The sequence below is a fragment of the Lissotriton vulgaris genome, chromosome 6 (genome assembly GCF_964263255.1).
Source record: "Lissotriton vulgaris chromosome 6, aLisVul1.2, whole genome shotgun sequence".
In the NCBI taxonomy this organism is placed as follows: domain Eukaryota; kingdom Metazoa; phylum Chordata; class Amphibia; order Caudata; family Salamandridae; genus Lissotriton; species Lissotriton vulgaris.
The window spans coordinates 652,643,185-652,669,827 of record NC_141694.1 but is presented as its reverse complement, the minus strand read 5'-3'; the positions used below and the strand labels follow the sequence as shown (position 1 = coordinate 652,669,827).

At 42.2% G+C, this 26,643-nt stretch overlaps 1 protein-coding gene across 1 annotated transcript in view; it reads right to left on the bottom strand.

Annotated features, from left to right (window-relative positions):
- The window catches only part of GABRR2 (gamma-aminobutyric acid type A receptor subunit rho2), a 441,060-nt gene that overhangs the window by 200,712 nt on the left and 213,705 nt on the right, over positions 1–26,643 (bottom strand). The window contains exons 3-4 of the mRNA XM_086926659.1: positions 22,745–22,812; positions 11,246–11,469 (exon numbers count right to left, since the gene is read on the bottom strand). Of these exons, the coding sequence (XP_086782785.1) occupies positions 11,246–11,469; positions 22,745–22,812 (292 nt within the window). The remainder of the gene's footprint in view (positions 1–11,245; positions 11,470–22,744; positions 22,813–26,643) is intronic.

The following is a 26,643-nucleotide window of genomic DNA, read 5'->3' as shown; positions in this document are numbered from 1 at the left end:
GGTGTATTATAATTTCAAAGTTGGACATGGACTTTTAAGCTTTTTAAGTCCTGGTAGTAAAAAACTCCTACATTTTCTTGTTTTACTACTGTGAAGCCTACCTCCCCCGTAGGATAATATTGAGTTGCCTTACTACATTTAGTCAGTGCTAACTTTTGATAGGGAACAGTTTAGCATTTGTGTTTGGTGTTTGAGAATTTGGAACTAAAAATCCTTTTTAATGGTAAAGTCGAATTTTAAGTTACAATTTGTACAATGCCAATTTTAGAAAGTTGGTATTTTCCTTCCCTATTTGGTACCTGCAGCCTGTGAGCAGGTTATATGTTTGGGTGCAGTTGGCAGTTTGGCTTTGTTTATTCCTCTGAGACCGCCACACAAGAGAGGTATTAAGTGCCTGGATGCACCATAAACTGGGGGAGCGGAGCTAGGCACAGTCCCACTTGCAACTGATTAGACTGTGCTCTGCTTTCACTTAAAGGACTTGTCACCCCTGCATTGTTCATGAAGCCAGCTTGGAACCAGGGCAGGGGAGTCAGGAAACTTTACTCACTTCAAAGGGTATTCTCTAGAAACTTCTCCTACTTCAAAGAAGGCACCAGCTATATAAATAGGACCCTCAGACCCTCTCTTCAGTTCACTTGCTGGGCCTGCAAAAGGACTCTGAGAACTGCCTCGGCTGTCGCCTGCTGTGTAATCCACAAGACTGCTCTGCTGCACCTGCAAGGACTGCTTTGCTGCCTGGAGGCTGCCTTGAATCCTCAGAGCCCTGCCCTGCTGCTTGACCCTTGTTTCACCATTTGAACACAGGACTGTCAGATTGACAGAAAAGGCTCCATTCATCTTAAACCCGCACCTTGACCCTGCCTGAGTGAGTTCAACCCCCTCAAGTGGTTCCCCTCCAGTTGTGGACCTTGGTGGTGGTGCTAAAGGTGCCCAGATAGCCAAAATTCAAAACTTGGAACTGACACATTTTTGGGCTAAAAACTGCTCTGAGAATTAAGAGAAGACTGGGACCAACCTGCTCATTTATATGCCCAAGGTGCATATCCAGTTGGCCTGACTTTGCAGCAGCTCAAACTTAGTTCTTCCTGTTCAGTGGTCCTTCATCAAATGGGTATCTAGCCTCGAGGAATTTTCAAGGGCTACAGCCTCCCGCCTTGTCACACTGGAGATTTTTGACTTCCAAATAAGAGACTGACCCCAAATGTAGAAATATTCACTGCAACTTCGTCCAGTGGCTTCCCGAAGACGATGCTCCCTCCTTGAACACTGCCTGCAGCCTTGCCCGGATGAACATTACCTTCTCAGAACACTTTTGTTCAAAATTTCTTCTAAATCCGAAAGTAAGCACCGGCCGAACTCAAACGACTTTTTGTATCCGAATCGTTCTCCATTGCGGTCGGACATATTTTTCTACTTTGACCCGGTCTTGCGTGAGTAAATAACCGCGGTTGGCGCTTTGATCTTTTAAGCATTATTTTTTAACTTCAACTTTATAAATTGATAACTCCAATTCTACTAAAAAGTTGATTACACACTTTTTGTCATTTTGGTGTCATAATTTATTGGGGATGTTTTAAAAAAAAAGAAAAAAATGTTTGTCTCATTATCTATGAAATGGTATTATAAGACTAAATGAATAAAAGAGACAAAAGAAATAAAACAAAAATATATTTTTTTAAGAAAGCTTATAATCTCTGTTCGTATAATTGTTGTATCTTAAACTTTTGAGGGAGAGCCCAACCAAGCCAGTGCTGGCCAAAGTGAACAATTGGGTGGTCGAGTGGGAGGTCCATATATTTTCAGTGTTTGTGTCCCCTTTTCTCCCAGACCACAAAACTTTGACTAAGTGGTATCTTTCTTCAGTATTGTCATATATTTATAAAAATGTACTTTATTTCTCTAAATTGTGGTGGGATTTTTTCTTGTGTAGTGTTTTCACTTTATTACTGTTTGTGTGCTGTATAAATACTTTAACAAATTACCTATAAGTTAAGGCTGACTGCTTTTGTGCAAAACTACCAGAGAGTTAACCACAAGTTAATTTAGTGACTCTTGTCGTTCAACCTGACAGGTTTTGAGGCTGTTGTTTGAACTGGTGTCACCCTCCATTCAACCAACACCCCAATTTGTGTAGTTTGTTGGAGGTACTCTTAACCCCTTCGAGGGTGCGCACATTTTTGGTCTGTGCAGGTGATTTAAATAGTGGGCGGGATTCGGACGCCCCCGGTCGTCCTCCGCACGCGCCCACCGTGACGCATGACGGCCGTGGGCCGTCATGCGCACTGAAGGGGTTAAACGCCTCACAAGATCCTACTCCTCCTCCATGAAGCCCTTCCTGCATTGTGCCTTCTTATATAATAGTTTGAATATGTCAATTAATTCACTAGTCTATAAATTCTTCTTCATCCTCGCCATCAAAAGTCCCACCTAAAGATAAGACTATGCCCATATATGGATATTTAATCTCTGCTGAAATAGAAGCTTTCTTGTCTGCCTGCACTGTGTCGACCTGGCCATTCTTTTTCTCTTAGGAAAACAAAAAGGTAATGGGTGGAATCCTTGAATTTATCTCAGCCACTGGTAGTTACATTGTGTCATATCCTAGCCCATTCATTGCTTTTTCCCCCCACTATGTCACTTTAGAGAAAACCTCACTATATAAAAAGTAGCCTGAGACCAGCTCCAATAGGAACAGTCCAGCCCAAATTGCTAAACCTGAGCACAATCGACCCCAGACTAGTTCTTTGATCTCTGCCTAGAGAAGCATAGTGGCATAATTAGCAAAAAAAGGACGAAATGGAATGTAGCCCTCAGTAATTCATAGTATCTGATATCAATTCAAGCATTCCGCCTATCACCATTTTGTTTGCCTAAGTGAGATGCCCTCACTGTGATGGGTATGCCAGACACGGGTCTCTGCTGACTGTGCCATAGGAATAAGGCTATATCTCAATGATGAGGCCAAAACAGGCCAAAACTGGTCTGGGGTTGATTTTGTTCCCTTCTGGAGGGGCTCTGAGCAGGCAGTTTGGCCTGTACTTTTCCAACTGGAGCAGGACAACGCCTGCTTTGTATATGGCTGATCTCTGGCTTCAGTGGCATAGTCGACAAAAAAAGCATTGGACTGGAATATGGTTTGAGTAATCACCAGTGGCTAAGCCTAATTCAAACATTCCACCCATAATGCTTTTGTTTCTCATATCTTTCTCTGGTGTCACCTCAACCACCCTTACCTTATCGGCGACACTTCCCCCTTGCTTGTTCACCATACGTTGTGGTTGTTCAAGCTTCACAACTGTCCCTGGCATTTCAGACATCTTGTTGTCCACTGTCCTAATTGTGAACCCTTACTTACCACCGTCCCTGCCAGGATCCTCTTTCCCAAAGACTTATACTAGGAGCCAAATGATGCCTTTTAAAATGGTTAAAAAATAAAGATATTACTATCCTGCTCCAATAAACCATCCTTGTTCCCTCTGTTACTGCCACTCTCCTCTTTTATTCCTCCATGACCCCACATGTCCCAGCACTCTCCTTCATATTCACATTCCATTGCAAGCACCCATGTACTGCACTACACGCCCACCTCAATATCTTCTCCACAGCTTTACTTCTCCTCAACATCCTACCCTGTGACAGCTGCTGCTCCTCTCTTCCCTCTGCACCTTTAATCCTCACTGGGCTATAACTTGTCATGCTTCCCTCTTTCCTATTCCTCTGTGCCTCTGATGTCTCATCACTTCCTCTTCATATCATGCTTGGGACACTCACTGCAGGTATTACCGCACTCTTGCTCACTACTTCTTTGATGCATTATCCAAGCAAATGTCTTCTTACTATGACTAGCTTACTTCCTCCATAGAGGATCCATCCTGGTCCTCAAATCCATCATTACCCATGATCACTGCCCTCTGACTGACCTATGGCTGGCCTGATACTGTTGGCCCATGGCCCCTTCCCCATGTATGCAATTAGTAACATGTCTTTTCACGCTATCTTTTCTGAAGCTCCTGCTCTGTGTATTGTGTACTGTGTACTGCTCTGTGCTGCCCTCCTATGTTGAATCCTAATCTTGTGGCGCACACCAGCATCCTTCAATTTCTATCGTCTCAGGGTGAGCAGAGCTCTGTCCTCAAGGTGATCAGAGCATTGTCCTTCTCTGACCTCTTTAGGCTTTGCAAGGGTGGCTAACGCTTGTCTTGCAACCATTCCTGATGGAAAGTTGATGCCCCAATGATCATACCCCTCATCACCAGTATCCTGGAATGAGGTGGCTGCTGATCCCTTCTTTCTTCCCTTCTCTGGACACCGAAACTTATACTTCCAGTACTTTTCTCTGGTCTCTTTTTTTAGCCACACTCTGCTGCTGATCCCTTTTGTCCATTTCCTTTAGACCCTCTGATCGTATGCTACTTATTGTGACCCTCTCTCCCTCCAATGTGACATCTTCTCAGGGCCCAATGTTGTGGCCCTCTTCCTTTCTTTGCTTCATTGTATGGAGCAGCCCTCAGGACCTATGGCTCTTCTGTATGTGGACCCAGTGTGCTTCCACATTTTCTCCTTCCCTACACGCTCCAAACGGTGTGGTGTGTCCCCCTTTGACTCCTGGGCCTTGCCTGCTCACCTGCTTCATATTTGGAGGCTTCCTACCTCCATTTCAGAGTTTACCCACTCCTGTCTCTCTGTAGCACTGCCACCAGAGCCCCCACAGACACCACCTTCCTGGACCTCCTGGGCCTTGCTCTCACTCAGGACTTATATGTGACAATTTCTTCTGAATTAACTCACTTATAACTGACTGAATTAAACTGGTACACATGTGCCAAAATTCTGTGCGATTATGACGACACTTACAAAATCGTTACGTAATGAGATGGTTGAATACTCTATCCAGTTCCAGGTAGACAGTTAGATAGTAGTAGCATTAGCTGCTGCATGGTGTAAACAAACAAGCCATAGAGCAGCAAGTGGAAATATAGTTAAATAATTTACGTCATCCAGAATGACAAAATGTTGTATCTTATGTCTTCCTGCTGCTCAGCTAGAATGCATGTGATGTGGAATGTTGGATGAATGGAGTGTTAGAGGTTTGTGAATGTCAGTTGGGTGAGGGCTGAGCAGCAGGACAGCTGCCCCTGATGGGGTTATCATTGTATCTACTTAACTTAACATCATAACTTTAATAAAGTAACTTGAATAATCTATCCTGAAATATCCATCTTCTTTCTGAATACATCATTTGGCGATTGTTGTGAAGAAGAATCCACGTGTGCAACTTAAAAGAAATTCATCACCCAACGGAAACTGGGTGAAAATAAAGGATACAACTCAAAGGTTGTTTGAAAATGGAACTGGACAGGTACAGAAAACATAAGCAAACGAGGGCTTAAGGTAAATGACCTTTTATTGGAAGTAAAAGTATGTGTGTAGCGCTCTCTGGCACTCAAACCCCATCAGTGGCCTGGCCATCGGTCGCCCCAAAACCCAGGTGTGTCAGATTTCATTCAAGCGCTTAATTGCAACTGAAGTGTAATTTATTTGAAGTTCGGGGGCAGAAAATCGAGCCTCGGTGTAAAGTAAAAGATTACAGCTTACCATCTGTTGTGATAAGAATAGATTTGAGGGTTAAAGAAGGGTCGATTAAGGACTCAACTCCAGCCGTTTTGTAATTTGTGTGTGGTTCGTAGGCAAAAAGGAATAATAACAGCTGCTGTGTCATTCGTTTGTGGTTCGGGGGCACTAAATCGAGCCTCGGTGTAATGTATATAATGACAGTTGGTTTCCCTAAGACCCAGTTCTGCGTGATCTGTCAGCGTTAATTAAGTATTTCATACCAGCTGAAGGGTACTGTGATTTTTTGTTCGGAGGCGTAAATCGAGCCTCGGAGAGGGAGTACAGTATTACCAGCAACAGCGTGGTTTGGTGTGTTCGGAGGTGAAAATCGAGCCTCGGACCTACAAGCAGGGACATGATACCAGCCGCTGTGTGGTGCCAATGTGGTATTTGTCTAATGTGATAGAGTTGGAATTGAAATGCAAGGATTTGTGAGCCTACGTTGGGGTTAGGTGTCGAGACAGTGCTGTGGTACTTGAAAAGAAACCGAGACTGGGCAACCGAAAGGAAAATAAGTACTTTAAGACTTTCTCTGGTTTTGACCGTTGAATTCTGTGGAGAGTGATACCGGTTGGTATTTACATTTAAGATCAACACGAGACGTGATTGAATAATTTGTAAAGGCTTATCTCACCAGCGGCCTCTGTGACGGAACAGCACTCCATGTACGTCTGATGCTGGCGTGGCGAGGCAAAATTTGGTGCATATTTGTGCCGTGAGCCAGCCGATCCTACGTCGATGTGCGTGCCTCCATTTTGGATAATGGGGGGATAGGTATACATATGAGAAGCTGCATTATTGATATGGAGGTAGTCGTGACGAGGCTTGACGTGAATGTTACTACAATATTCAGTGTATCAGGTACTGTCTTTGCTCTGTCTTATAGTGAAGTGCAGTGAAGTTTTTGATCTGACGGAAGGTTGTCTCACTCAGAAATCACAAAGTTTGTTTGGATTACTGTCAAGGAATATCGGAAGTTGGTTTTGAGTTCGGGTAATTAGTTCCTTAAAGAGCCACCAAAGAAGACTGTATTGGACAGAGTTAACTGTATTCTCAAGTTTGTACGAGAGCACCGTAGAGGATGCAATGAGAGAAAAGTCAACATTTGAGAGCACTGTTGTTGCTGCAATCAGATGCTCTAACGAATGCAAAGGAAGAAGTGTCAGAAGTCAATATGTGCGGCAAGAGGAAGCTGTAACAGGAAAACGTCCCAGTGATGGAACAGGGTCTATGCTGGGGACACTTCTGAATTTTACTACAAAAGGGTCGAGGATTCATTTTGTGTTGTGTATGAGCGGTGTCAGGGTGTTAGGCCACTTTTTGTTTGTGTTGTGTATAAGGAGACTGCAGTATGGTCAGGTCTCATTATTAGTGAAGTTTGGTAAGTTTGGGTGTTGGTGTTTAATTCAACAAGAGCTGTTCCACAACAGGTGTTGTGTTTGAGTTTGTGTGAAGTTGTTAAGTCACCCATTAGCTCGTGTATGAGTTGGTTATGCTGTATGTGGCCACTCATTATTTGGTTTTGTGCAGTGTTTATTGGCGCATTAATGAGTTATGTGAGTGCTTGTTCTGTGTCTAAGGTGTGCACGTTGTTTCCCGGCGCATGAATGAGTTATGTGAGTGCTTGTTCTTAGTCTGAGGTGTGCACGTTGTTTCCCGGCGCATGAATGAGTTATGTGAGTGCTTGTTCTTAGTCTGAGGTGTGCACGTTGTTTCCCGGCACATGAATGAGTTATGTGAGTGCTTGTTCTTGGTCTGAGGTGTGCACGTTGTTTCCCGCCGCATGAATGAGTTATGTGAGTGCTTGTTCTTGGTCTGAGGTATGCACGTTGTTTCCCGGCACATGAATGAGTTATGTGAGTGCTTGTTCTTGGCCTGAGGTGTGCACGTTGTACCCCGGCGCATGAATGAGTTATGTGAGTGCTTGTTCTTGGTCTAAGGTGTGCATGTTGTTTCCTGGCGCATGAACGAGTTATGTGAGTGCTTGTTCTTCGTCTGTGGTGTGCATGTTGTTTCCTGATATATATAGGGTGTTAAGGTTTGTTCCTGTGTGTCTTGCTTGTTGTACTGGTCTGGCCAACTGGTATGATTTGTGGCATATGGACGTAGGATGTAGGATAGTTGTTTATTTCAGGAAGCAATGTGACGCTCTGCTCAGATGTAGTGTGCGAGATGAAATGTTATATTACGTTTCAGCTTGTATCAGTATGGGAAGTGACAGGATGTATCTTCTTGTGCCAGTTTGATGATTGTGTCACTGGTTGTGATGCGAGGTATGAGGAAGTGTATTGTATATTGATCATATTGCATATTTTTCATTTGTGCAGTGTTTGAAATTTATTGAATGCATTGACCATATGTACTAGCCGTTTTGTCTTTAATTTACTGACCATTTGTACTAGACATGTTGTCAATGTTTTATTTGATTCTTTTAAATTCCCCAACGAAGGGAGATATGCTGTATCTTATGTCTTCCTGCTGCTCAGCTAGAATGCATGTGATGTGGAATGTTGGATGAATGGAGTGTTAGAGGTTTGTGAATGTCAGTTGGGTGAGGGATGAGCAGCAGGACAGTCGCTCCTGATGGGGTTATCATTTTATCTACTTAACTTAGCATCATAACTTAAATAAAGTAACTTGAATAATCTATCCTGAAATATCCATCTTCTTTCTGAATACATCACAAAACTCCTCACCCTGGCCATGTTGCCCAGAGTACTCAGTTGTTATTCTCATACTGCTGCCCTATTCTCTGACCCTGCAGGTGTCACTACTCTTCCATAATTCACAGAACTTAAATAATTATTGGGAAAAACTGTTTTTGTTGTCATTGGCCTTGTTACCAAACCTCTGATGGACTAAATTAAAATATTAAAAGTCTTGTGGGACAACATTGAATAACCCTTGATAGAAAACGGGCTATTTTAACTTTATTTTATGATTTTCAACAATAACGACTTGATTACCCACTAGCCTCGGATTATGGAGTAGCGTGCTTCTCGCGATATAAATACAATTATAATTAGCATTTTGAGGTGTTATAAAATAAAAAATTCAAAACAGGCTTTGGTGTCGGGTCCTAGACCCACATGACTATAATAGCGGACACAGACATCGGGTGGTAGGGTACTGTAACTGGCCTCGAGTACGTGCCCCTGAGCCCTTTTATTAACAGGGTCACGTCACTCGTGACGCCTGTGAGGAATGGCTGTCGGGAGCAGGTGTGTCCAACCCTCTAGGGAGTAGCTGGTAAACTCAGTGTCTGCTGAGACACTAGAACGTGTCCACCAGGACACTGCACAGGCTTTCATTCATTGGGAGATTCATCAGCTTTATCAAGAACCTGAGACTTCCCTGCGGAGCAGTAATTACAAATTGATGCCTACAGACCTTTTTTCTTTAATTTTCTGGACTATATTATCCATGTTAAGAACATACATGTTTTTATTTTTTATTGTTTCTGGTGCCAATAACAAAAACGTCAGTCCACTATTTGTTCCATTTTAGGTGGTAAAAGGGCCCTTTTTTTGGTCAAAACTTTATATTGACAAAATCCACGTGCTGAAATGCACGTGCTTGTTCAACAGGTTAGGCACTTAGGGCAAATCAAATGTGTAGAATGGATTTTGTAGAATTCTGTGACTCATGGAATTTTCCTCATACTCGCACCAGCACGAATTGGGGCCAAAAAAAAACCCAGCTCCGATTTAGGTTTCATCCAAACTTATGTGAGAGATCCCCTACATATCTTAAGCATCTCTGACATAAATCCGGTATTTAGCTACATCTCATCAGAGTAGCAAGAACTTGTATGAATTCTATAAATAAATACATTAAAAGGTGAGTTACTTGAAAATATAAACCACTTTCCTATGCTTTCAATATTTCTACGCTTGATGACGTTTTACTTTCTCTAAGCTTAATAACAAAAAACTCATTCATTTCTATGTGTACTTTCTAGTGTGCGTGTGAATTGACGGGACATTTTTGCTGATTTGCATCTTTCTTTAATACCCTGATAATCTGAAGGCAAAAAGGGTGAGGCAAACGGAGCCTTTTTGACACCTGTTTGCAGCCGGTGGCACTGCCGTACTTTGTAGCGTTGACCTTTTGAACCGGACGCATTCAGTTCATCAAAGCAGGCAGGAAATGGGAAACTGACTGCCATTACAAATTTACCAGTGGTCGGTGGAATTATAATTTCTCTGCAGTATTTTCCTATTACGTAAACCGATTTTTGTCATCAGAGATATTTAAGTTTGGCCGCAGTATAACCTGCTGGTGGTAGTCTATTTTGTTATATAAAATGTTATTTATTGACACCTTATATGTTGCAGTATGTGGCTGCACCAACACCAAGCAACGTGTGATTTACTTCTGACAAACTGAAATAACGCAAACAGCTGTCACTGCTGCTAAATCAAACAAAGCCACCTCGAATCTGTTTATATGACATCGCCAACTCAAATAGAGCAAACAAATACAATGTAATTAGAAAACCAAATGCCTCGGTATAATAAATAGCCAAAGAAAAAAAAAACCGTTTTAGATTCGCCTCCTTCACCGTAATAATCCTTGTGGGCAGAGCGATGGAACTGGAAGCAGGAAGTGCGCACATTAGATTTAATTCGTCGAGTCATTTTTTTCATTTTAGTGCTCTTGCATTTTATCCAATCCAGTGACCCCATTTCCATCCTTCCTCAAGGTCTGATTCCATTAGCAACCAGAGACGAGTCAAGTGACTCATTGGCTGCGGGAGTCTGAACCATACCCTTCAGCATGAGAGCCGACCTACAGCTCGACAACCATAAACTAACTGAACACAAGCTTTTAGTGCACGCCTATGCTGGGCAAGCAAATACTAGGCTTCATACATGAATGAATGAATGGATGATTGAATGAATGGATGGATTGGTTCCTGCTTCAAACAAAAAGGTTGCATATCTCTTACCACAAGCTAAAATGCCAATTTGATCCCTGCAACTGGCCCCTAACAGTGTAAAATTAAATATAATTTAACAAGGGAAGACTAACAAATAGCAGCCCCCATTGCAACAACTCACGTAAAATATAGCACCCGATGCATAAAGTAAGAATCTGCAGTCTTCTCTGAGCACAATCGGGGCGAGGGAGTGGGTGCCCCTGACCTATTACATTTATTTATAAAGTTTTATACATGGTGTGGGCACACACATTTGTGATTGAGAGACTATTTACGAACCTCAAATCAAACAAACTTGGATGGTGCTGACATTTGAAAAATTACAGTAAACATCCATTATTTTTGTTGAGGGTGAGAGGGAGGGTAGTTTGCACTCATGAAAAATCATTTCCCAACTGAAGAAAATAAAGAGAAAAATGCATTTCTTAGTAATCATTACTTTCTTGTGTGGATTTGCAACCTGTAGACAACCCACAGAAAGCATAACAAACTGTTATCGTTTTTTTTTGTAATTAAGTTTCTGATGTATGAAGGAAAAGGAAAAAGAGGATCCAATGCATGTAAGTAGTTCTTTGTCTAAATTCAGGCCACACATACTCAGCCTCTTCTACATTTTTGAGAGTACCCATAACTGGGCCACTAGGCCCAAGAGAAGCTCTACCCTTGTCCATAGAAGACATCTCTTACCTCATGCTGTACAACACTTGGCCGTCCGGGTACAAGCGCAGCATGATATTGTCCGTCGTGGTGTCATGAATGAAAGATCTCTTGGAGTGCACGAAGAAGACATCGGGGACCCAGATCTTCTTCACAAGCCTACCATCGAAGGTCATGCTCTTGTTGGTGGTGCTGGGGAATGAAAGCCGCTCGTCCTTCCAATAATGCCTCAAATACAGCGTCATCGTGAAGTCCTGGGGCAAGAGAACAAAGGTATGTATTAATGGCTCAAAAAATACATCTATCATCAGAGCTAGAAAACAATGCTTGACCTATTCATCCAGACGCCCGTCTCTGTAACAAGGGTATCCACATATTTTGATTTGATTTGAGTTTTGTAAAGGGCAAACAAATGCTCGGAGGCTTCTAGGCGCTAAGTGACAGAGATTGGTGAACTTAGGTAAGGGATGCATCTATCAATAGTGTAAGTAATGCAGTGGCACTGGGACCCATGGGTATGAGGGACTCACTGCAATCAAAGTATGCCTTTTGTGTTCTGCTGCTTTACATCCTTAGCCATGGGCTTGACATAACATTTGTGTCATGAAAACCAAAATGCAAGATTTATCTGCAAATGGTGTACGAATAAGATCACTACAAAACTAGAAGTATATAAACAAGCAACATCTACACGATCACTCTCACATGGCTGTCACAGGGCCATGCCCACTCTTCACACAGCTGTCCTTATCAAGAAACATTCGACCATCATATACTCTTCAAAAATCATAATCATAAAAGAAGCTATTGCTACACGTACAGTTCAGACTCCACCATCTCTGGCCTCTTCTCTCTCACCTTTACTCTTCTATACCCTCACACTTCATCGCATCATCATCCACAGAACTCATTCCCAGAATCAAATCTAAGAAATCATCTTGTGACCTATCTGACTCATTGAGCCCACAAAGTATTAATCCTCTTGCTCTCACCTCCAATGTGCCAGAGACTAAATTGTAAGGTGAAGTCTTATGAAACTATCATTTTTAGGTTGATCGTAAGCATACAACCTCTTGTATACTTTAGTATACGACTCTTGTGGGCAGGGCACGAGTCTGGGGTACAAGCAGGCACGGGGGTCCATCCACTATTTTCACAGGGTGGATGACGTCCCCCCTACCAAGAAGTTAGGCCCCACAGAAATATGTTGAACTTGTCCCGGTGTAAGGCAACCAAACACGTTCAACAGCGCCTGCACGGTGTCTGCTTTCCATTCCCAGCAACAACGTGCAGGCAGCCAGGGAGCCTTTTTTTACCTCCAGCTGGGCCGAAGTTAAGGTGTCATCCGGCCTCCTTTTGTTTGTATGTGCTGACTGGGGGCTGTCTGGAACCTGGCACTTAAATGTAAATGCAACAGAGGGAAACAAAGGCACACAGCATGCCTTCTTGTCACAGGTACTTAAGAGAGGCATGCTTTTGCCTTTGTTCTGTCACTATATATAAATGAAGACACAGTAAGACTGTCAGATGGGTTCGTCTGTCCCAGTATTTACACAAATAATTTACATAGCACTGTTTTATTTCTTTTATAGCGCTACATCATGATGTAATTTGCATACTGTCTTACTTGGTCAGTTCCCCACTTCTTTTTATAGGACTTGTGCCCTGCATGTGGGCGTTCAGCCACCCCCCTGCTTTTGATTGGTTTGTTTCAGTGTCCTTTAAAAATCCTTGCTTGCTAGTGGTCAGCCCTGTCTCTTTGTCCCTCCTTTTCTCTTTATTTCCTTCCAGAAGCAGGAACTAACTACGGTATCATTACACATTTGTCATGTTTATCTGTTCTTTGGGGACTTTTATCTTCTTGGTTTTCTGCTCGTGTTTGATGAAGCTTCCCTTTTTGTTTGCAGAGCATTCTTGCTCTGATCTTAGCTTCGCTGCAGCGCTGTGTCTGTAAAAAGGGCTGCAAATCATGCTACGTTGGTCACATTTACAATGCCCTAGACCCACTAGATTTGTTTGTATTTTTATTCCTCCCTCCGGCAGACTGCTATGCTTATTTCGCTCTCCGTGCTGCCAAGCTCCGCCCTGCAAAGCTTCATAGGGGGGGTCACTTTCTCCCGGCCTGCCTGCTGAAGGTCCCACGCCCTCTGCCGAGTTTTTTGTTTCCTGTTCGCTACTCGCTCTGTGATTGGTGAGCGTCGACGGTGTTATCAGCCGGTCGCAGGAGAATAATGGTGGCGGTTTTAGACTATCAAATTCTGCAAAGTTAGAGCCCCTGGCAAGTGATAAGTGCTGAGCTGCTGTTGCACATGAACCAGCTGGGGAGACCCAATGAAGATTACTTCAAGGGCTTCCCCAGCAGGTGAGTTCATGTATGGGCCATGTGCTTGTGTTCCAGGGCTCGAGTCGGGGTACCACGCTGGTGGACGGGGTCCCCCCACATATTTTACTGGAAGCTCGATAACTGGAGCAAATGGAGCCGCACATTCTTTCTTTGGACTCTCTGGGGCGAGATCGGAGCTCATTCAGAACGCTGCTCACGCACTGGCTTTTCTGATGCAATTGCATCTAAAGGGTGAGCGAGGGGAGGCAATGAGTCTGATGGTGCAAGCCACCTTTCGTGACGTCACTTCCTGTTGTTACGTCAGCGTCCCCCCACTTCTTTTTTTAGGACTTGTGCCCTGTTGTGTTCTAAAATTACAGTTCTGTTCAGCTTCCCGGCAGCTGAGCATGTAAAGCAACGGCATACATATGGAAATGATACGGGCTAAAATTATGTGTGATTTTTTTTAGGCACACAGGTGTTACTTTCCAATTCACTGGCTGTGTTTCATCAGTGTGGAAGTCACTTCTAATTGTCCAGACACATTAAGGAAAAATTATTCACGCAGTTTGGTCGTGGAACAATCGTGCCCTCATTGTTAAAATGTAAAGAACTGTATTCCTGCTGATTCACGGGAATGAACATTCGTGACACAGCTCTAGGTGTTTTTAAAGATCCTTCATATCTGGTGGAAACAGTATTTCCGAGTGGTTTTTAGCATTTATCGATGCAGAGGTCACACCACGTTTGCTACTGTTAGGAGGCTTAATGACTGGCTAGACCCGGGTGCATCAGAGCGCTTTACATGAACAGAAGCAATCAAGAAAAGCAGTACAGGGTAAACAAAAACAAGTTAGTACAGCTCACATGAAGTTAAAGAGGGGCAAAAATAACTTTAGCAATTTTTCAGGGTAACAAAACACACAGATACATCTCACATTACGAAAAGGGGGGCAGAAATTCAGGGTGGTTAGCGGGTAATAAACAAATAATTAAATGCGTGTAGCAATTTAGTGCAGAGAAGAGAGGATGAATATGTAAAGAGGGAGAGTGAAGAGAGGGTCAGGAAAAACTGAAGATAACCAATGCAGGGGAAACAGAAAGCAGGGTCAAAGGAGAGATTATGGACCCCAATATATGTTGAGAAGGTGATGTTTTAGGTATTTTTTAAAGCTGAGGTAGGAGGGGTTACAGCGCAGGTCCTGCGGGAGGACAGGCGCTATCGGAGAAGGAGCAAGATTGGGTGGATTTCTTTTTTAAAGCGTGGGGACGAGTAGAAGCGCATTGGTGCTTCTCATCAGTCTGATACAGCCCACTTTATTGAGTTTGTTTGTAAGGTACAAAGGGGTTTGTTTCTGAAGAGCTTTGTATGTGATGCATGCAGTCTTATAAAAGCATCTTCCATCAATGGGTAGCCAATTTAGGGCTTTGAGGACTGGGGAGATGTGGTCAAATCGTTTACAGTCAGTGATGAGTCTGGCCACCAGGTTAAGCACAGCACTAAGAGGGGCTAGGTGTACTTTGGGGGTTTCTGTGAGGATAGCGTTGTCATAGTCATGTTAAGATAGGACTAGTGTTAGATTTGGGGGTCTCTAGTTGGCACAGGTAGGTACTTGTGACAAATAGGGACCCTTGCCTCTAGTCAGGGTAAAGGGGTACACTCCTCAAATAATCCCTGCTCACCACCTTGGTAGCTTGGCATGAGCAGACAGGCTTATCTCAGAGGCAGTGTGTAAAACATTTGTGACCACATACAGTAATCAAGTGACAACACTTCAGATGGACACCACACAGTTGTATATTAAAAATAAGTATTCTTTATATAGATTTAACACAAGACTACAAACGACAAACATCCACACCACTGTACTTAAAATGGTAGGTTTAGCTTAGTTCTCTTTAGACTTTAAAATGTGACACTTTGAGTCAATGTACCTTTAGATGCGACACGCAGGGCAATGCAAGATGCTGATGCGTTGAAATGTTGGTGCAAAGAAATAAAGACGTTGTCTTCTTGTTGCGGTACGCTTCTCCGATGATGCGAGAAGTCTCGACTCGATGCGTCAGCTTTGGCGGCGACACTCTTCTCTGACGTAGTTAGATGCTTTTGCGCAATGGGACAACTGCAGCAGCGACACCCTTGTTCCGTGATTCGACAACAGCAGCTCCGACGGCGGCACGCTTCTCTGTAGATGCAAGGCGCTTCTCTTGATGCGGTGCAATACGACAGCTACAGCAGCGACATCCAAGATGCGACGTCAGCAGCAGCGACACGCTTCTCCTTCGTTGCAAGACGCTTCTCTCGATGCTGTGCAATACGACAGCTACAGCAGCGACATCCAAGATGCAACAGCAGCAGCAGCGACGGCGACACACTTCTCCTTCGTTGCGAGATGCTTCTCTCAATGTCGTGCAATACGACAGCTACAGCGGCGACATCCAAGATGCGACTGCAGCAGCAGCGATGGCAACATGCTTCTTTGTTGCTAGACGCTTTCAGCTCCTTGTGACATGCAGTCCCTCAGAAGGCCCAAAACAGCAGCAGGCACTTCCAAGGAACTCTGGAGGGCTGGGGATTGAAGTCTGTTGTCCCTGAGACTTCAGCAGGAGGCACGCTCTTTTCTCAAGCCCATGGAGATCCTTCACAAGTTGAATAAAGTGCACACAAAGTCCTTTCTCCTTTCTTTGGCAGTCAGGCAACCACTGCAGGCCAATCCCCCAAGCAGCACTTCAGCTTAGGGATAGTCTCTCCTCAGTTTCTTCAGGTTCCTCTCCTCAGCAAAGGCTTCCTCTTGTTTGTCCAAAAGTGATCTAAATTCTTGGGGTCAGGGTCCCAATACTTATACCCCAAAATCATTTGTCCTCTGAGGGCAGAGGGGCCTTTGCCTAGTCCAAATCAGTTCTGGAGCACTCTGTTTACATGACTCCTTCTTTCCTTTCACAATGCAGAGCAGAAATATCAGACGCCCCACAGGAGGCTGAGCAGCATTGTGGAGGGAAGGCACAGCCCTATTCAAGTCCCAGGTGCAACTCCTCCCTCCCATCTAGATGCAGATCTCTCTATTCACCACTGGGCTTACTCATTGTGTCTTCTGGAATGCCTCAGGCCTGTCACTCAAACTCCAGACAAGGAATACACAACCTAGCAGAGGCAGGCTTGGATAGTTAGACAAGAAAATACCTACTTTCTAAAAGTGGTATTTTCAAACACAGAATGTTAAAATCAACTTCACTAAAATATGTATTTTATCATTCTGAGTTCAGGCATACTAAACTCGAATTTCTACAGTGTTCCCTGAGTCAGTTAGGATTATAAAATGTAATAATCTAACTGCCTATTCTGGTTTATGGAGAACAGGTAGCCTTGCAATAGTGAAAAACGAAAATGGCTGTAATTCACTACTAGGACATGCCACACACACCAGGACTTGTCCTACCTTATACTTACAATGCACCCTGCCCTTGGGATTACCATAGGGGTGTCTGATATGAAGAAAAGGGGAGGTTTAGGGATTGGCAAGTGGGTGCACGTGCTCAGTCAACATGGCAGTACCAGACTGCACAGAGGCTCTGCAATGCCAGAGCTTAAGACACATTTTTACAGGCTGCTTCTGTGGGTGGCACAACCAGTGCTGCAAGCCCTCCAGCAGCAATTGGTTTACAAGCCCTGGGCACTCCTGGTGCACTGTACTAGGGTCTGACAGGTAAACCAAACCAGCCAATCATGGAATCACAAATTCATACATCAATTTACGATAGGGAGAGCATATGCAATTTAGCACTGATCAACAGTGGTAAAGTGCCCAGAGTCATAAAACCAACAAAAACAGGTCAGACAAAATACAGGAGGAAGGCAAAAAGTTCAGGGATGACCCTGCAAAAAGGGCCAAGTCCAACAGCTAGTGATTGGAAAACCCATTTGAAGTCATCTAAAGGAATGAAGGGTTTGATTTTCTTAAAGTGTCAGAGAGAGAAAACTGCTCCTTTAGCCAAGTTTTTATGAGGTCCTAAAGAGCCAGGTTTTTGTCAAGAGTGAAACCTAGGGATTTTACCCAGTCAGATAAGGAGAGCGAACAATTGAGGGCATTGAGATCGGTGAGCCAGCCTTGGATGGGGAGCCGATTGTTTTTTGGAGAGAGGAGAATAATTTAATTTTTTGGGGGAGCACCCTACCATTCAGTACTCATAGACCCAATTGCTCCAAGTTACTCGCCAATTGCTTTCCCCTTAAATCTGGTCGTTGTTTGAAAGCTTGGAAAGGAGGACTTTGCCAGATATGGTCATTTATTTTCATTATTTCAGCCCTAGGCATTGCTTGCAGTAAGTGTACATTAAAATCTCCTGACAAGAGGATCAGAGGTTCTGGGTTAAATGTACATTGTGATGTTATAAACCTTAAAATAATGTTGATTGTTTCTTTTTTCTTCATTGACAGAGGATGGATATACACATTTTTAATCAGCTTATGAGCTGCGTTACCTCGATGGTTGGTCCACACCCATACCACCTGTACGTTAGGATTATCAATTTTTACTTCTTCTAATCTGATGTTTAAGTGTGCTCAAACATACAGGGCCAGACCCCCTGCTGCACGACCCATTACTTTTGATTTCATTGCTGGTTTACTGATGCACAAGTTACTTACCTTCAGTAACGATATATCTGTAAGAAACATTAGTTAGTTATAATTTCCTTAACCTAGAATTTCCCCCAGGCGTCAGACTGGATCCGGAAAGCTTTCTGTCAGCAGCACCTCCGTGCGTCAGAAGGTGGCGTTGGTCGACACCACACTCGACGTCGGCATCGTGGTTGCCGGGATAACGTCGCGGCAGCCACCCAGATGCCGCCCTCGCACACAGACACCAACTCTGTACGCGACTTTCCGCGCCAGAAATGCAGAGTCATGCAAGACACTAACAATTGGTGTTCAAAACTAGGGCCCTGAAAGGATGACCTTAACTACAGAAATCAGTTCGCAGAACGATGAGGATGGGTGGGGAGGTAAGGGATCTATAACTAACTAATGTTTCTTACAGATATATTGTTACCAAAGGTAAGTAACTTGTGTTTCTGAAAGAAACACGTTAGTTATAGATTCCTCACCTTAGAATAGATACCTCAGAAATACCAACCCCGGTGGTGGGTCTGCAACCAAGATCACACCAGAAAGTCCTGGAGAACAGAACGGCCAAAGAAGCTGTCTATCCGGACTTGGCTGTCCAGGCAGTAGTGTTTGGTGAACGTGTGCAGCGATGCCCACGTGGCCGCCTGACAGATGTCATTCAGAGGCAATCCTCTTCCCAAGGCAGTAGTGGCTGTCGTCGCCCTGGTGAGTGAGCGTGTAGCCCACTGGAGGCTCCTTTTTAGCTAGAGAGTAACAAGCCTTAATACACAACACAACCCATGTAGAAATGGTGCGTTTGTGTATAGCCCAACCCTTCTTTGCACCCACGTAGCCAACAGAAAGTTGATCATCCACCCGGAACTGTTTTAGGCATGCAGCAATAGCACATTAACAAAACTGGCAAAGAAAAATTAAATGTGCATATTCTGTTTACACCCTCTCTAACACAGATGTAACGATTTCTATATGGTGGCCACCGGGGCTCCTGATATGGCTTTGAATATTTGTGCACAAATGTAAAATTAGGATTGTAGGTTGGATAATCACTGTAGACAGTAAAAACTCATGAAATAATGGAATGTCCTGTCTGCACGTTTTTTTCAGGTGGAGACGGCACGGATGAGGAATAGAAGACATTTATGGGGCCAGCTAATGGAAATTCTGATGGTATATGTTTACTTTGTGCACCACTCCACATCCACTGTTGCATTAAGGAGTTTGTGTGTATGTGAGAGATTATTCTTGTTTTAAACAGTGTTTCATTTCTTCCTTTCTTGTTTTAAGCTCCTGAATTTATAATTTAAAAGTTCCCCCGATTTTTAAACGTGACTCACTTTTTCAACTATTTGATTCACTAATAGGGGGTCACTTTTATTTTGGTACCCGAGCATATTCTCCATTGCAGTGCGACCCTGATAGTTGGCAGCCCACCCTTTGATATTTATTGAACAGCAGGCAAATGGAGTATACGTGCTACTTGCTTCCAAATGGGTGTTTGGACACATAATGAACTGCACGCAGGAAATTCGATGTGTTTTCACTAGATTTAACTTGTCTGCAGCATATACTTCATGTCTTTTTACTTTACATTTTAATTTAAAATTAACTTTTTGTGTACTGACTTCTGAAATGGTATGGAATTGCTACAGTAACTTTGTATCTGGTTTCCTATCAAAGGGAACACACGCCACAAAACAGCAGGTGCTGTTGTATTGCTGTTGCTTTTTACTTTCAAATTTGGCTACTAGTGTCTTTACTTGGAGGCCTGTTTAACACACTGCTACTTGCTGTTTGCATGTCTTAGTATGTAATAAAGTTTTGCTCTCTGTGCTGCTCTTAGCTTGCACCCTGCACCGGGTCCCCCTTGCACTGCATTCCACTGTGCACTGCTGCTTTCTGCTGCTTCTGCTTCCATTTGCATACTGCATTGTCCCTTGGCCATCCTTTGCTGCCCCTCCTACTCCACCCTAGACTGCCCCTCTCCTAAGCCTTGGACTGATAGTGCTGATTGATGTAACGTTACACCTGAGCTGCCGACTTTGGAACTGGGGATCTCTCAGCATCGGCTAAGCATCCTGTAATTTTGGCCAAATCACTTAATCGCCCGTGCACCAACAACAACAACAAAAAATATGACCTTCTCTCTTATTACTGTCCCTGTGGGTTTACAAAAGCAATACACAAACATTTCAATAAAAAATATTCATACAGTTAAATGCGCAGTTAGGGCTCAAGATTTGTAATATGAAATGTTTGCAGTTCTGACCAAACGTCCAATAAAGTAGTAACATGTCTTTTTATGAATATTTTCCCTATGTATCCACCTTTCTGTTTCTATACCACCCATCTGTAACTATCATGTTGTCATTCACCCAATAATCCAGACATCCATCCTTGTACTCATAACGGTATCCATCCTTTTAAGCATTCATAGAAACATCTATCATTCCACCAACCTATCCATCCTAACTGCAGCTCTGCGTTTTTTAATGCTCATATTATCAGGATGGTAACACATAATTCACTACACACCACATACATCCACTCCACAACACATAAGTAAAACATATTTACATTTACAACGTCAATAGCTCTAACTCTCGTTTTCTAAATAATCACTCCTCTCCAAACAAAAAAAAACAGAAGTTAAAAAGATTGTCATTTGCAACGCCAATAGCTCTAACTTTCACAAATGCGAGACAGATTGAATTGCAAATGCTTGTTTTAATTGAGACCCTTGCTCAAACAGACAATTTCTTTAATTAAAGATTCCCAACAGGAGAGTGGTATAGATGCCTCACTTTAGAAATGGCCTTCAGACGACGTAACAATGTCAGTGCCTGACTGAGTTGTGCACAGGGATTAGTGCGCATGCTTAGGCGCCATCTTTGAATTTTGATTGAAATCACGGTCTACTCTTCAGAAAGATGCAGTACACGTGTTGCTTAAACAGTATTGGAAACGTGAAGGAAACGCTTTCCGGTCTCTTCTCAGCATCAGTGCCAATGCTTGTGTGCACATGTGCAGATTCAGCAGCAGGAGATTTTTGAGTTTGCCTTTTGAGGTCAAGTGGCAGGAGAGTTTTTGTTTATACTCTGTGTAAATGTGTAGTTACAGTTATTCAGCGTTCAAACACATTGAGTTCAGTAGAGTTACAATGTTGGTTTGGCAAATCTTTGGAATGTAGGGACAGTAAATTATAAGATACTACGTTTACGTCTCAACTCACTTTTTTTGTGAAAGCTAATGAACCAAATTTCTGTATCCAGCATTCGTTCTATTGTGACTACATCAGCTTAATAGTCAAGTATCTAACTATGCCATTGGCGTTATATTTCTGTGTAAAAAGATTTTTCAGGAATGAAGTAATAATGAAGGTGGAGCTTAAAATTAACTAGTGAACTGAATTAGAATGTCCATGCTGGTTTGAAAAATGTTTAGTTAAATGTCAGATAATTTTTTGTTAGAAAAGCTATTTATACCACAGAATAGCGCAAAGGTTAGTGAGAACATAAACGTGTTTACATATTCAACCTTCAAGACAATTGCAGTACTTAGAGTTTCTGCATAGGGATCTCTCGCTGATTTTGTTTCCATCCTTTGGGATTCTTTTTAGCGTTCCTCAAGTCCAGTGTCTTGTCTAGCCTGCCCACCCGGTGTAGGTTGACTCCACTTCTTATTTTCTGGCATATGGTGCTCTTCACTGTGGTCCTGATTCCTCATCCAGTACAGGATGCCTGATGTTTACTAGATGTTTACATTTCCCTCTCTCTCATGATACCGTACTACCATGACATTTACAATGAGCTTTCCAAATCCCCTGTGACTGTTTGTTGGAGTTGTTGCTGGATCGGCTTCAGGGGCTGGGGATAAAGAGAAGATGGAACACTGACTCAAAAATACCATTACAATGTGATGGAACACCAAGATGTTTCCAAGATATTCCAGCAGTTGTCCAGTTCTACTTAAAAAGACTGGCTGCTGCTTCTCTTCCCATTCCCTTTTGTCCAGGACCCTGCCTCATTCAAATGTTTCTGCAATTGGAGATACATTTCCACGGTAGACTAGGATCCTCCTGTGGTGGGCTCACTTATTTATTACTGAATGTAGTTTTTTGTGGCACAATTTTCCACTATCTCTACCTATGTGAAGCAACTATTTACTCTTGTTTTACCTCTTACTTCACTGCGTGCTACAGACAGGATAGAGGTACCCTCTATCGGAGCAATCATGATGCAACGTGTTCTGGCATTGATGGGCGGGAATGAATGCAGCCACCATTGTAAGCATCTATGCTAGCGAAACAAAAACAACATTGTCGGTTTGTACCAAGATAAAAAATGTAGGGGCTATATGTACAAACACATTTTTCCATAGACACTGAATGGGTAAATCCCTTTGATGCATCTGGCCCTAAGTGTGTTAAAGTTTGATACCATACAAGTGGTTGATCATTAGATCTAGCACTAGTAAAAGAATGGCCACCATATCTGCATTAAAAAAATGAATAGGACACATACATTTCCAGTGGTGCATCCAAATAACTTAAATGCCTACAAGTCAGTTAACAAAAAGTACCTACCATATCAACTTCAGATATTGTGTCCAAGCTTTCAACCTGTACATCTACTCCAACAGGTATTGCAGGTCCTGCAGAGAAATTAATATAAGAAATGTTAGCCTTCTTTAATACAACCCTTCATTGTAACATGTGACTTTCTGCAAAATTAAATATGAGTGGCTAAAACATTTTGTTACTTATGTTTAGAAATTAATTAGTTGTATGCTTCACAAGAAAACAAATTCATGTTCTTAACCTAGCACTGCCACCACGTAAAGGTCAAGTCCACAGATGGCACACATGCATCCATCTCACTTCACCAATGTAGTTACAACTGCCATAACATCAACACATTTCACAAATGCATTGAAGATACCTGTTTTCAAAACTCAAAATATTTATCTTAATAACAATTATTCAAAATGAGATCAAGGGATCACATTACCCTATATTTCTCATATGGATTAAAGTTTTACATGATCAAACGTTATCTCTAATCTGTTGCTGTACTACACTACATATTACTTTACCTGGTGTGGGTCTGAAGCACTACAGGCATGAGTGCCTTTTCCTATTTAAGCTTAGATGGTGTGTACAAGACCTAAGAGCATCAGAGCACATTAAATAGAAAAGGTTAGGATGGCAAAAATAATGAGAAGGCAAAAAACAAAGATAGTGACTAGATCAAGTGTGAGCAAGGGGGCAGAAAAACAATGCAAAAGACCAATGAAGCAAAATGGCAAAAACATATAGTAATAGTGGGCAGTAAAGTGACAAGTAGAGTGATGACAGGAATAGTTCCAGAGGAAAAAGAAATTCGAAAAGTGCACATCACAATAAAAAAAAACAGGTGAATGGGAGTAAACAGCCAATCCCGGATGTGAGAAGGAGATAGAAGATGTAGAGTAGTTGACATCAGGCATAAGGCTAGTGTACAAAAGTGGAAGACAGATGTTAAAAATGTGTTCTTATTTCCTTTATGAAGAGAGGCAGTAAGGAGATTGTATGAATGGCAGGAGGGAGAGAGTTCCAGTTCTAAGGCATGTATCCAGATAAAGGTTGGCTGGAGGTGTATTTTTTTGTTTTGTCAGATTTCCTGAGATATTAAGTGCCCAAAGATAACTTCAGTTTCTGAGCCAGATAGTGGGAGTTGTCAGAATGTATATGTTTATCAACTCTACATGTCAATTTGTAGATTATCTACCTTTAAAAAAACAGCTTAGAGAGTGCAGGACTAGGGTAATGTGAACCGAGTGCCAACCCTACAGATTAGTCTGGCAGCTGTAAGAAGGCAGGCTTTGCAAGCAGCAGGATGAATGTGAGTGATACCAGAGAGGACAGCATTCACCACAGTTTATTCCAGGTAAGACCAGTGCTTGGATTACTTCTTTATGTTGTGTTCTTGCACTCCTAAACTGATGGTTTGTATTGCTAGCATATTAATCATCGAACAATCTAGGATGGTTAGATCTTCTTGAAACACTTTCTCTTATAATACATATTGAATTTTCACTTAAATTATTTTAAGAATGTGCTGACAGAACAGATTTCACCAAGAGTTGGATATTACAATCATATGCAAAATGTACACAATTATTTAGTGACTCGCTTTAATTGTCTAGTTACCAAGTGATAAACTGGATCTCTTTCTCATGTACGCATTGTTGCAGTAATTTGTCAAAGAACAGGTGAGGCAGCAGGGAACTCATTAGAATAAAATAAAATAAAATGTTAACTATTGAAAGGGGTCACTCCTTAAACATTGGATTTATCTTGTTGACTGTTAAAAACCTTAGTAATTTATAAAGTAACAAGCCAAATTTATTATTACTTTTTTGCCATACAACAGAAATCCAAAAATCACAAATGACATCAAAGGTTTGATGTTGTTCCAAAAAATGTCACATTGTTTTTTTCTTAAAATGCCAAAATTTAACATTTTTCATTTCTATATTCTATATCCTATGGTTGTCCAAAATAAGTAATATTCATTGTAAGGTGTTCCATCACATTGTAATGGTATTTTTGAGTCAGTGTTCCATCTTCTCTTTATCCCCAGCCCCTGAAGCCGATCCAGCAACAACTCCAACAAACAGTCACAGGGGATTTGGAAAGCTCATTGTAAATGTCATGGTAGTATGGTATCATGAGAGAGAGGGAAATGTAAACATCTAGTAAACATCAGGCATCCTGTACTGGATGAGGAATCAGGACCACAGTGAAGAGCACCATATGCCAGAAAATAAGAAGTGGAGTCGACCTACACCGGGTGGGCAGGCTAGACAAGACACTGGACTTGAGGAAAGCTAAAAAGAATCCCAAAGGATGGAAACAAAATCAGCGAGAGATCCCTATGCAGAAAAAAGTAGAAGAGACCTCCAGGCTGGAAAGAAGATGACAAGATGCCTGTAAGGTAGGTTTGTGAAACATGAATATGAAACATGTAGGCCAGACAGTTGTACGGGAAGGCCCTCAGATGGCTTGTGGAATAACAGAACCACCCCAAGAAGATCTAAGGAAGAACAGGCACAGTCCAAAGAGGGGTAGACCTTGAGCCTGAGGGAATTTAGAGATAATAAAGCAAGACTACCACTTATTGGAAGGGCTCACAACTGTCATCTCAAAAGCCTTAAAAACAATAGTCTGTTGCATGGGAAAATATAGGTTTCCTCGATAATCTGAATCTCCGCTGCAATCCAAGAGCACTACAAGGATCCACAGAATTATCACTGTGCTATGGAAAAGACCACAAATGCTAATTTTGTAGCACGCAACCCAGTGAAATTCGGACCAATCGACCCTTTGGTATTGCTGACTCTTCTTCCATACTGGACCGTAGAAATACGTACTATATATTTAAAAGGAATCAAAATCTTTTACAGCGGCTTAATCCTAAAACGTCTGATACAAATAAAGGATCAACAGTGTAGTAAGAACTCACAGATTAGTGATTAGGGAAGATGTCAGAGAACATAGAAGATCCTACGAAAGGAGATAGAGATTTATTTATTTGAAGATCAAACTAACGTGCTACCTGAGTGGTAGTGACACACTACTAGATAATTGAATAAGGTCAGTGAACTGATGAAACAGAAGGAAAACTAAAGGATACTAGACGACTGAGGTAAATGTGAATAGTGCCACCCAATAACGCACATTGTGTACCAACAGAAAGAACCCCATTGGCGTATTCCTCCGGTCAGCCTACCCATAGAGGATAATGTTTCCCTTACAGTGTGTAAAATGCATTCCTGCACTTAAGAATAGTCTGTGTTTTTTATCAAAAGTCCACAATTAGGTGGTTTATGTTTTGGTTATTTAAACACACCTGTATTTAATTGTGAAAGAATTATTGAAAAAATGTCATGACCTTGAAAGTTGTACTAAAAATTATACTCAAAATCCATTTATAATAAAGAATTACTTTTCTATTTTTCTAAACGAAGTTTACCACAAAGTCACATAAAATACAAATAAAAAGGAAACATTCATATTGCGTAAGTTCCATACATATTTACCTTTAAACCATCAACGTTCATCTAGAAAGCAATATGTCTGTGTATCTCCCTCATTCATTTAGTTCTGTAGGTCTGAAGACACCAAAAATGTATCTGTGATATGTTTGTCATTTAGGGGTTCTAGGTTACCCAGGTATCACATTTTTGTTGCATGCCCAAACAATGCTTCATGTGACACCAGAAAGTGCAGTAGACAGGTGAAGTGCAGTGAAGCAAGCAAGTTAAAAAAAAGATCAGATACATTGCTTGTCACCTGTAGTTAATGCAGCTTGTAGATTGATCAATTTCGGTGCACAATTACATGAAATGAACTTCCACTGCCACACTTAAATACGGTTTAAAGTAAACATATTGCACTAACCCGTGCCCTTTAATTCATCAGGTAAAAACAACACCACTTGC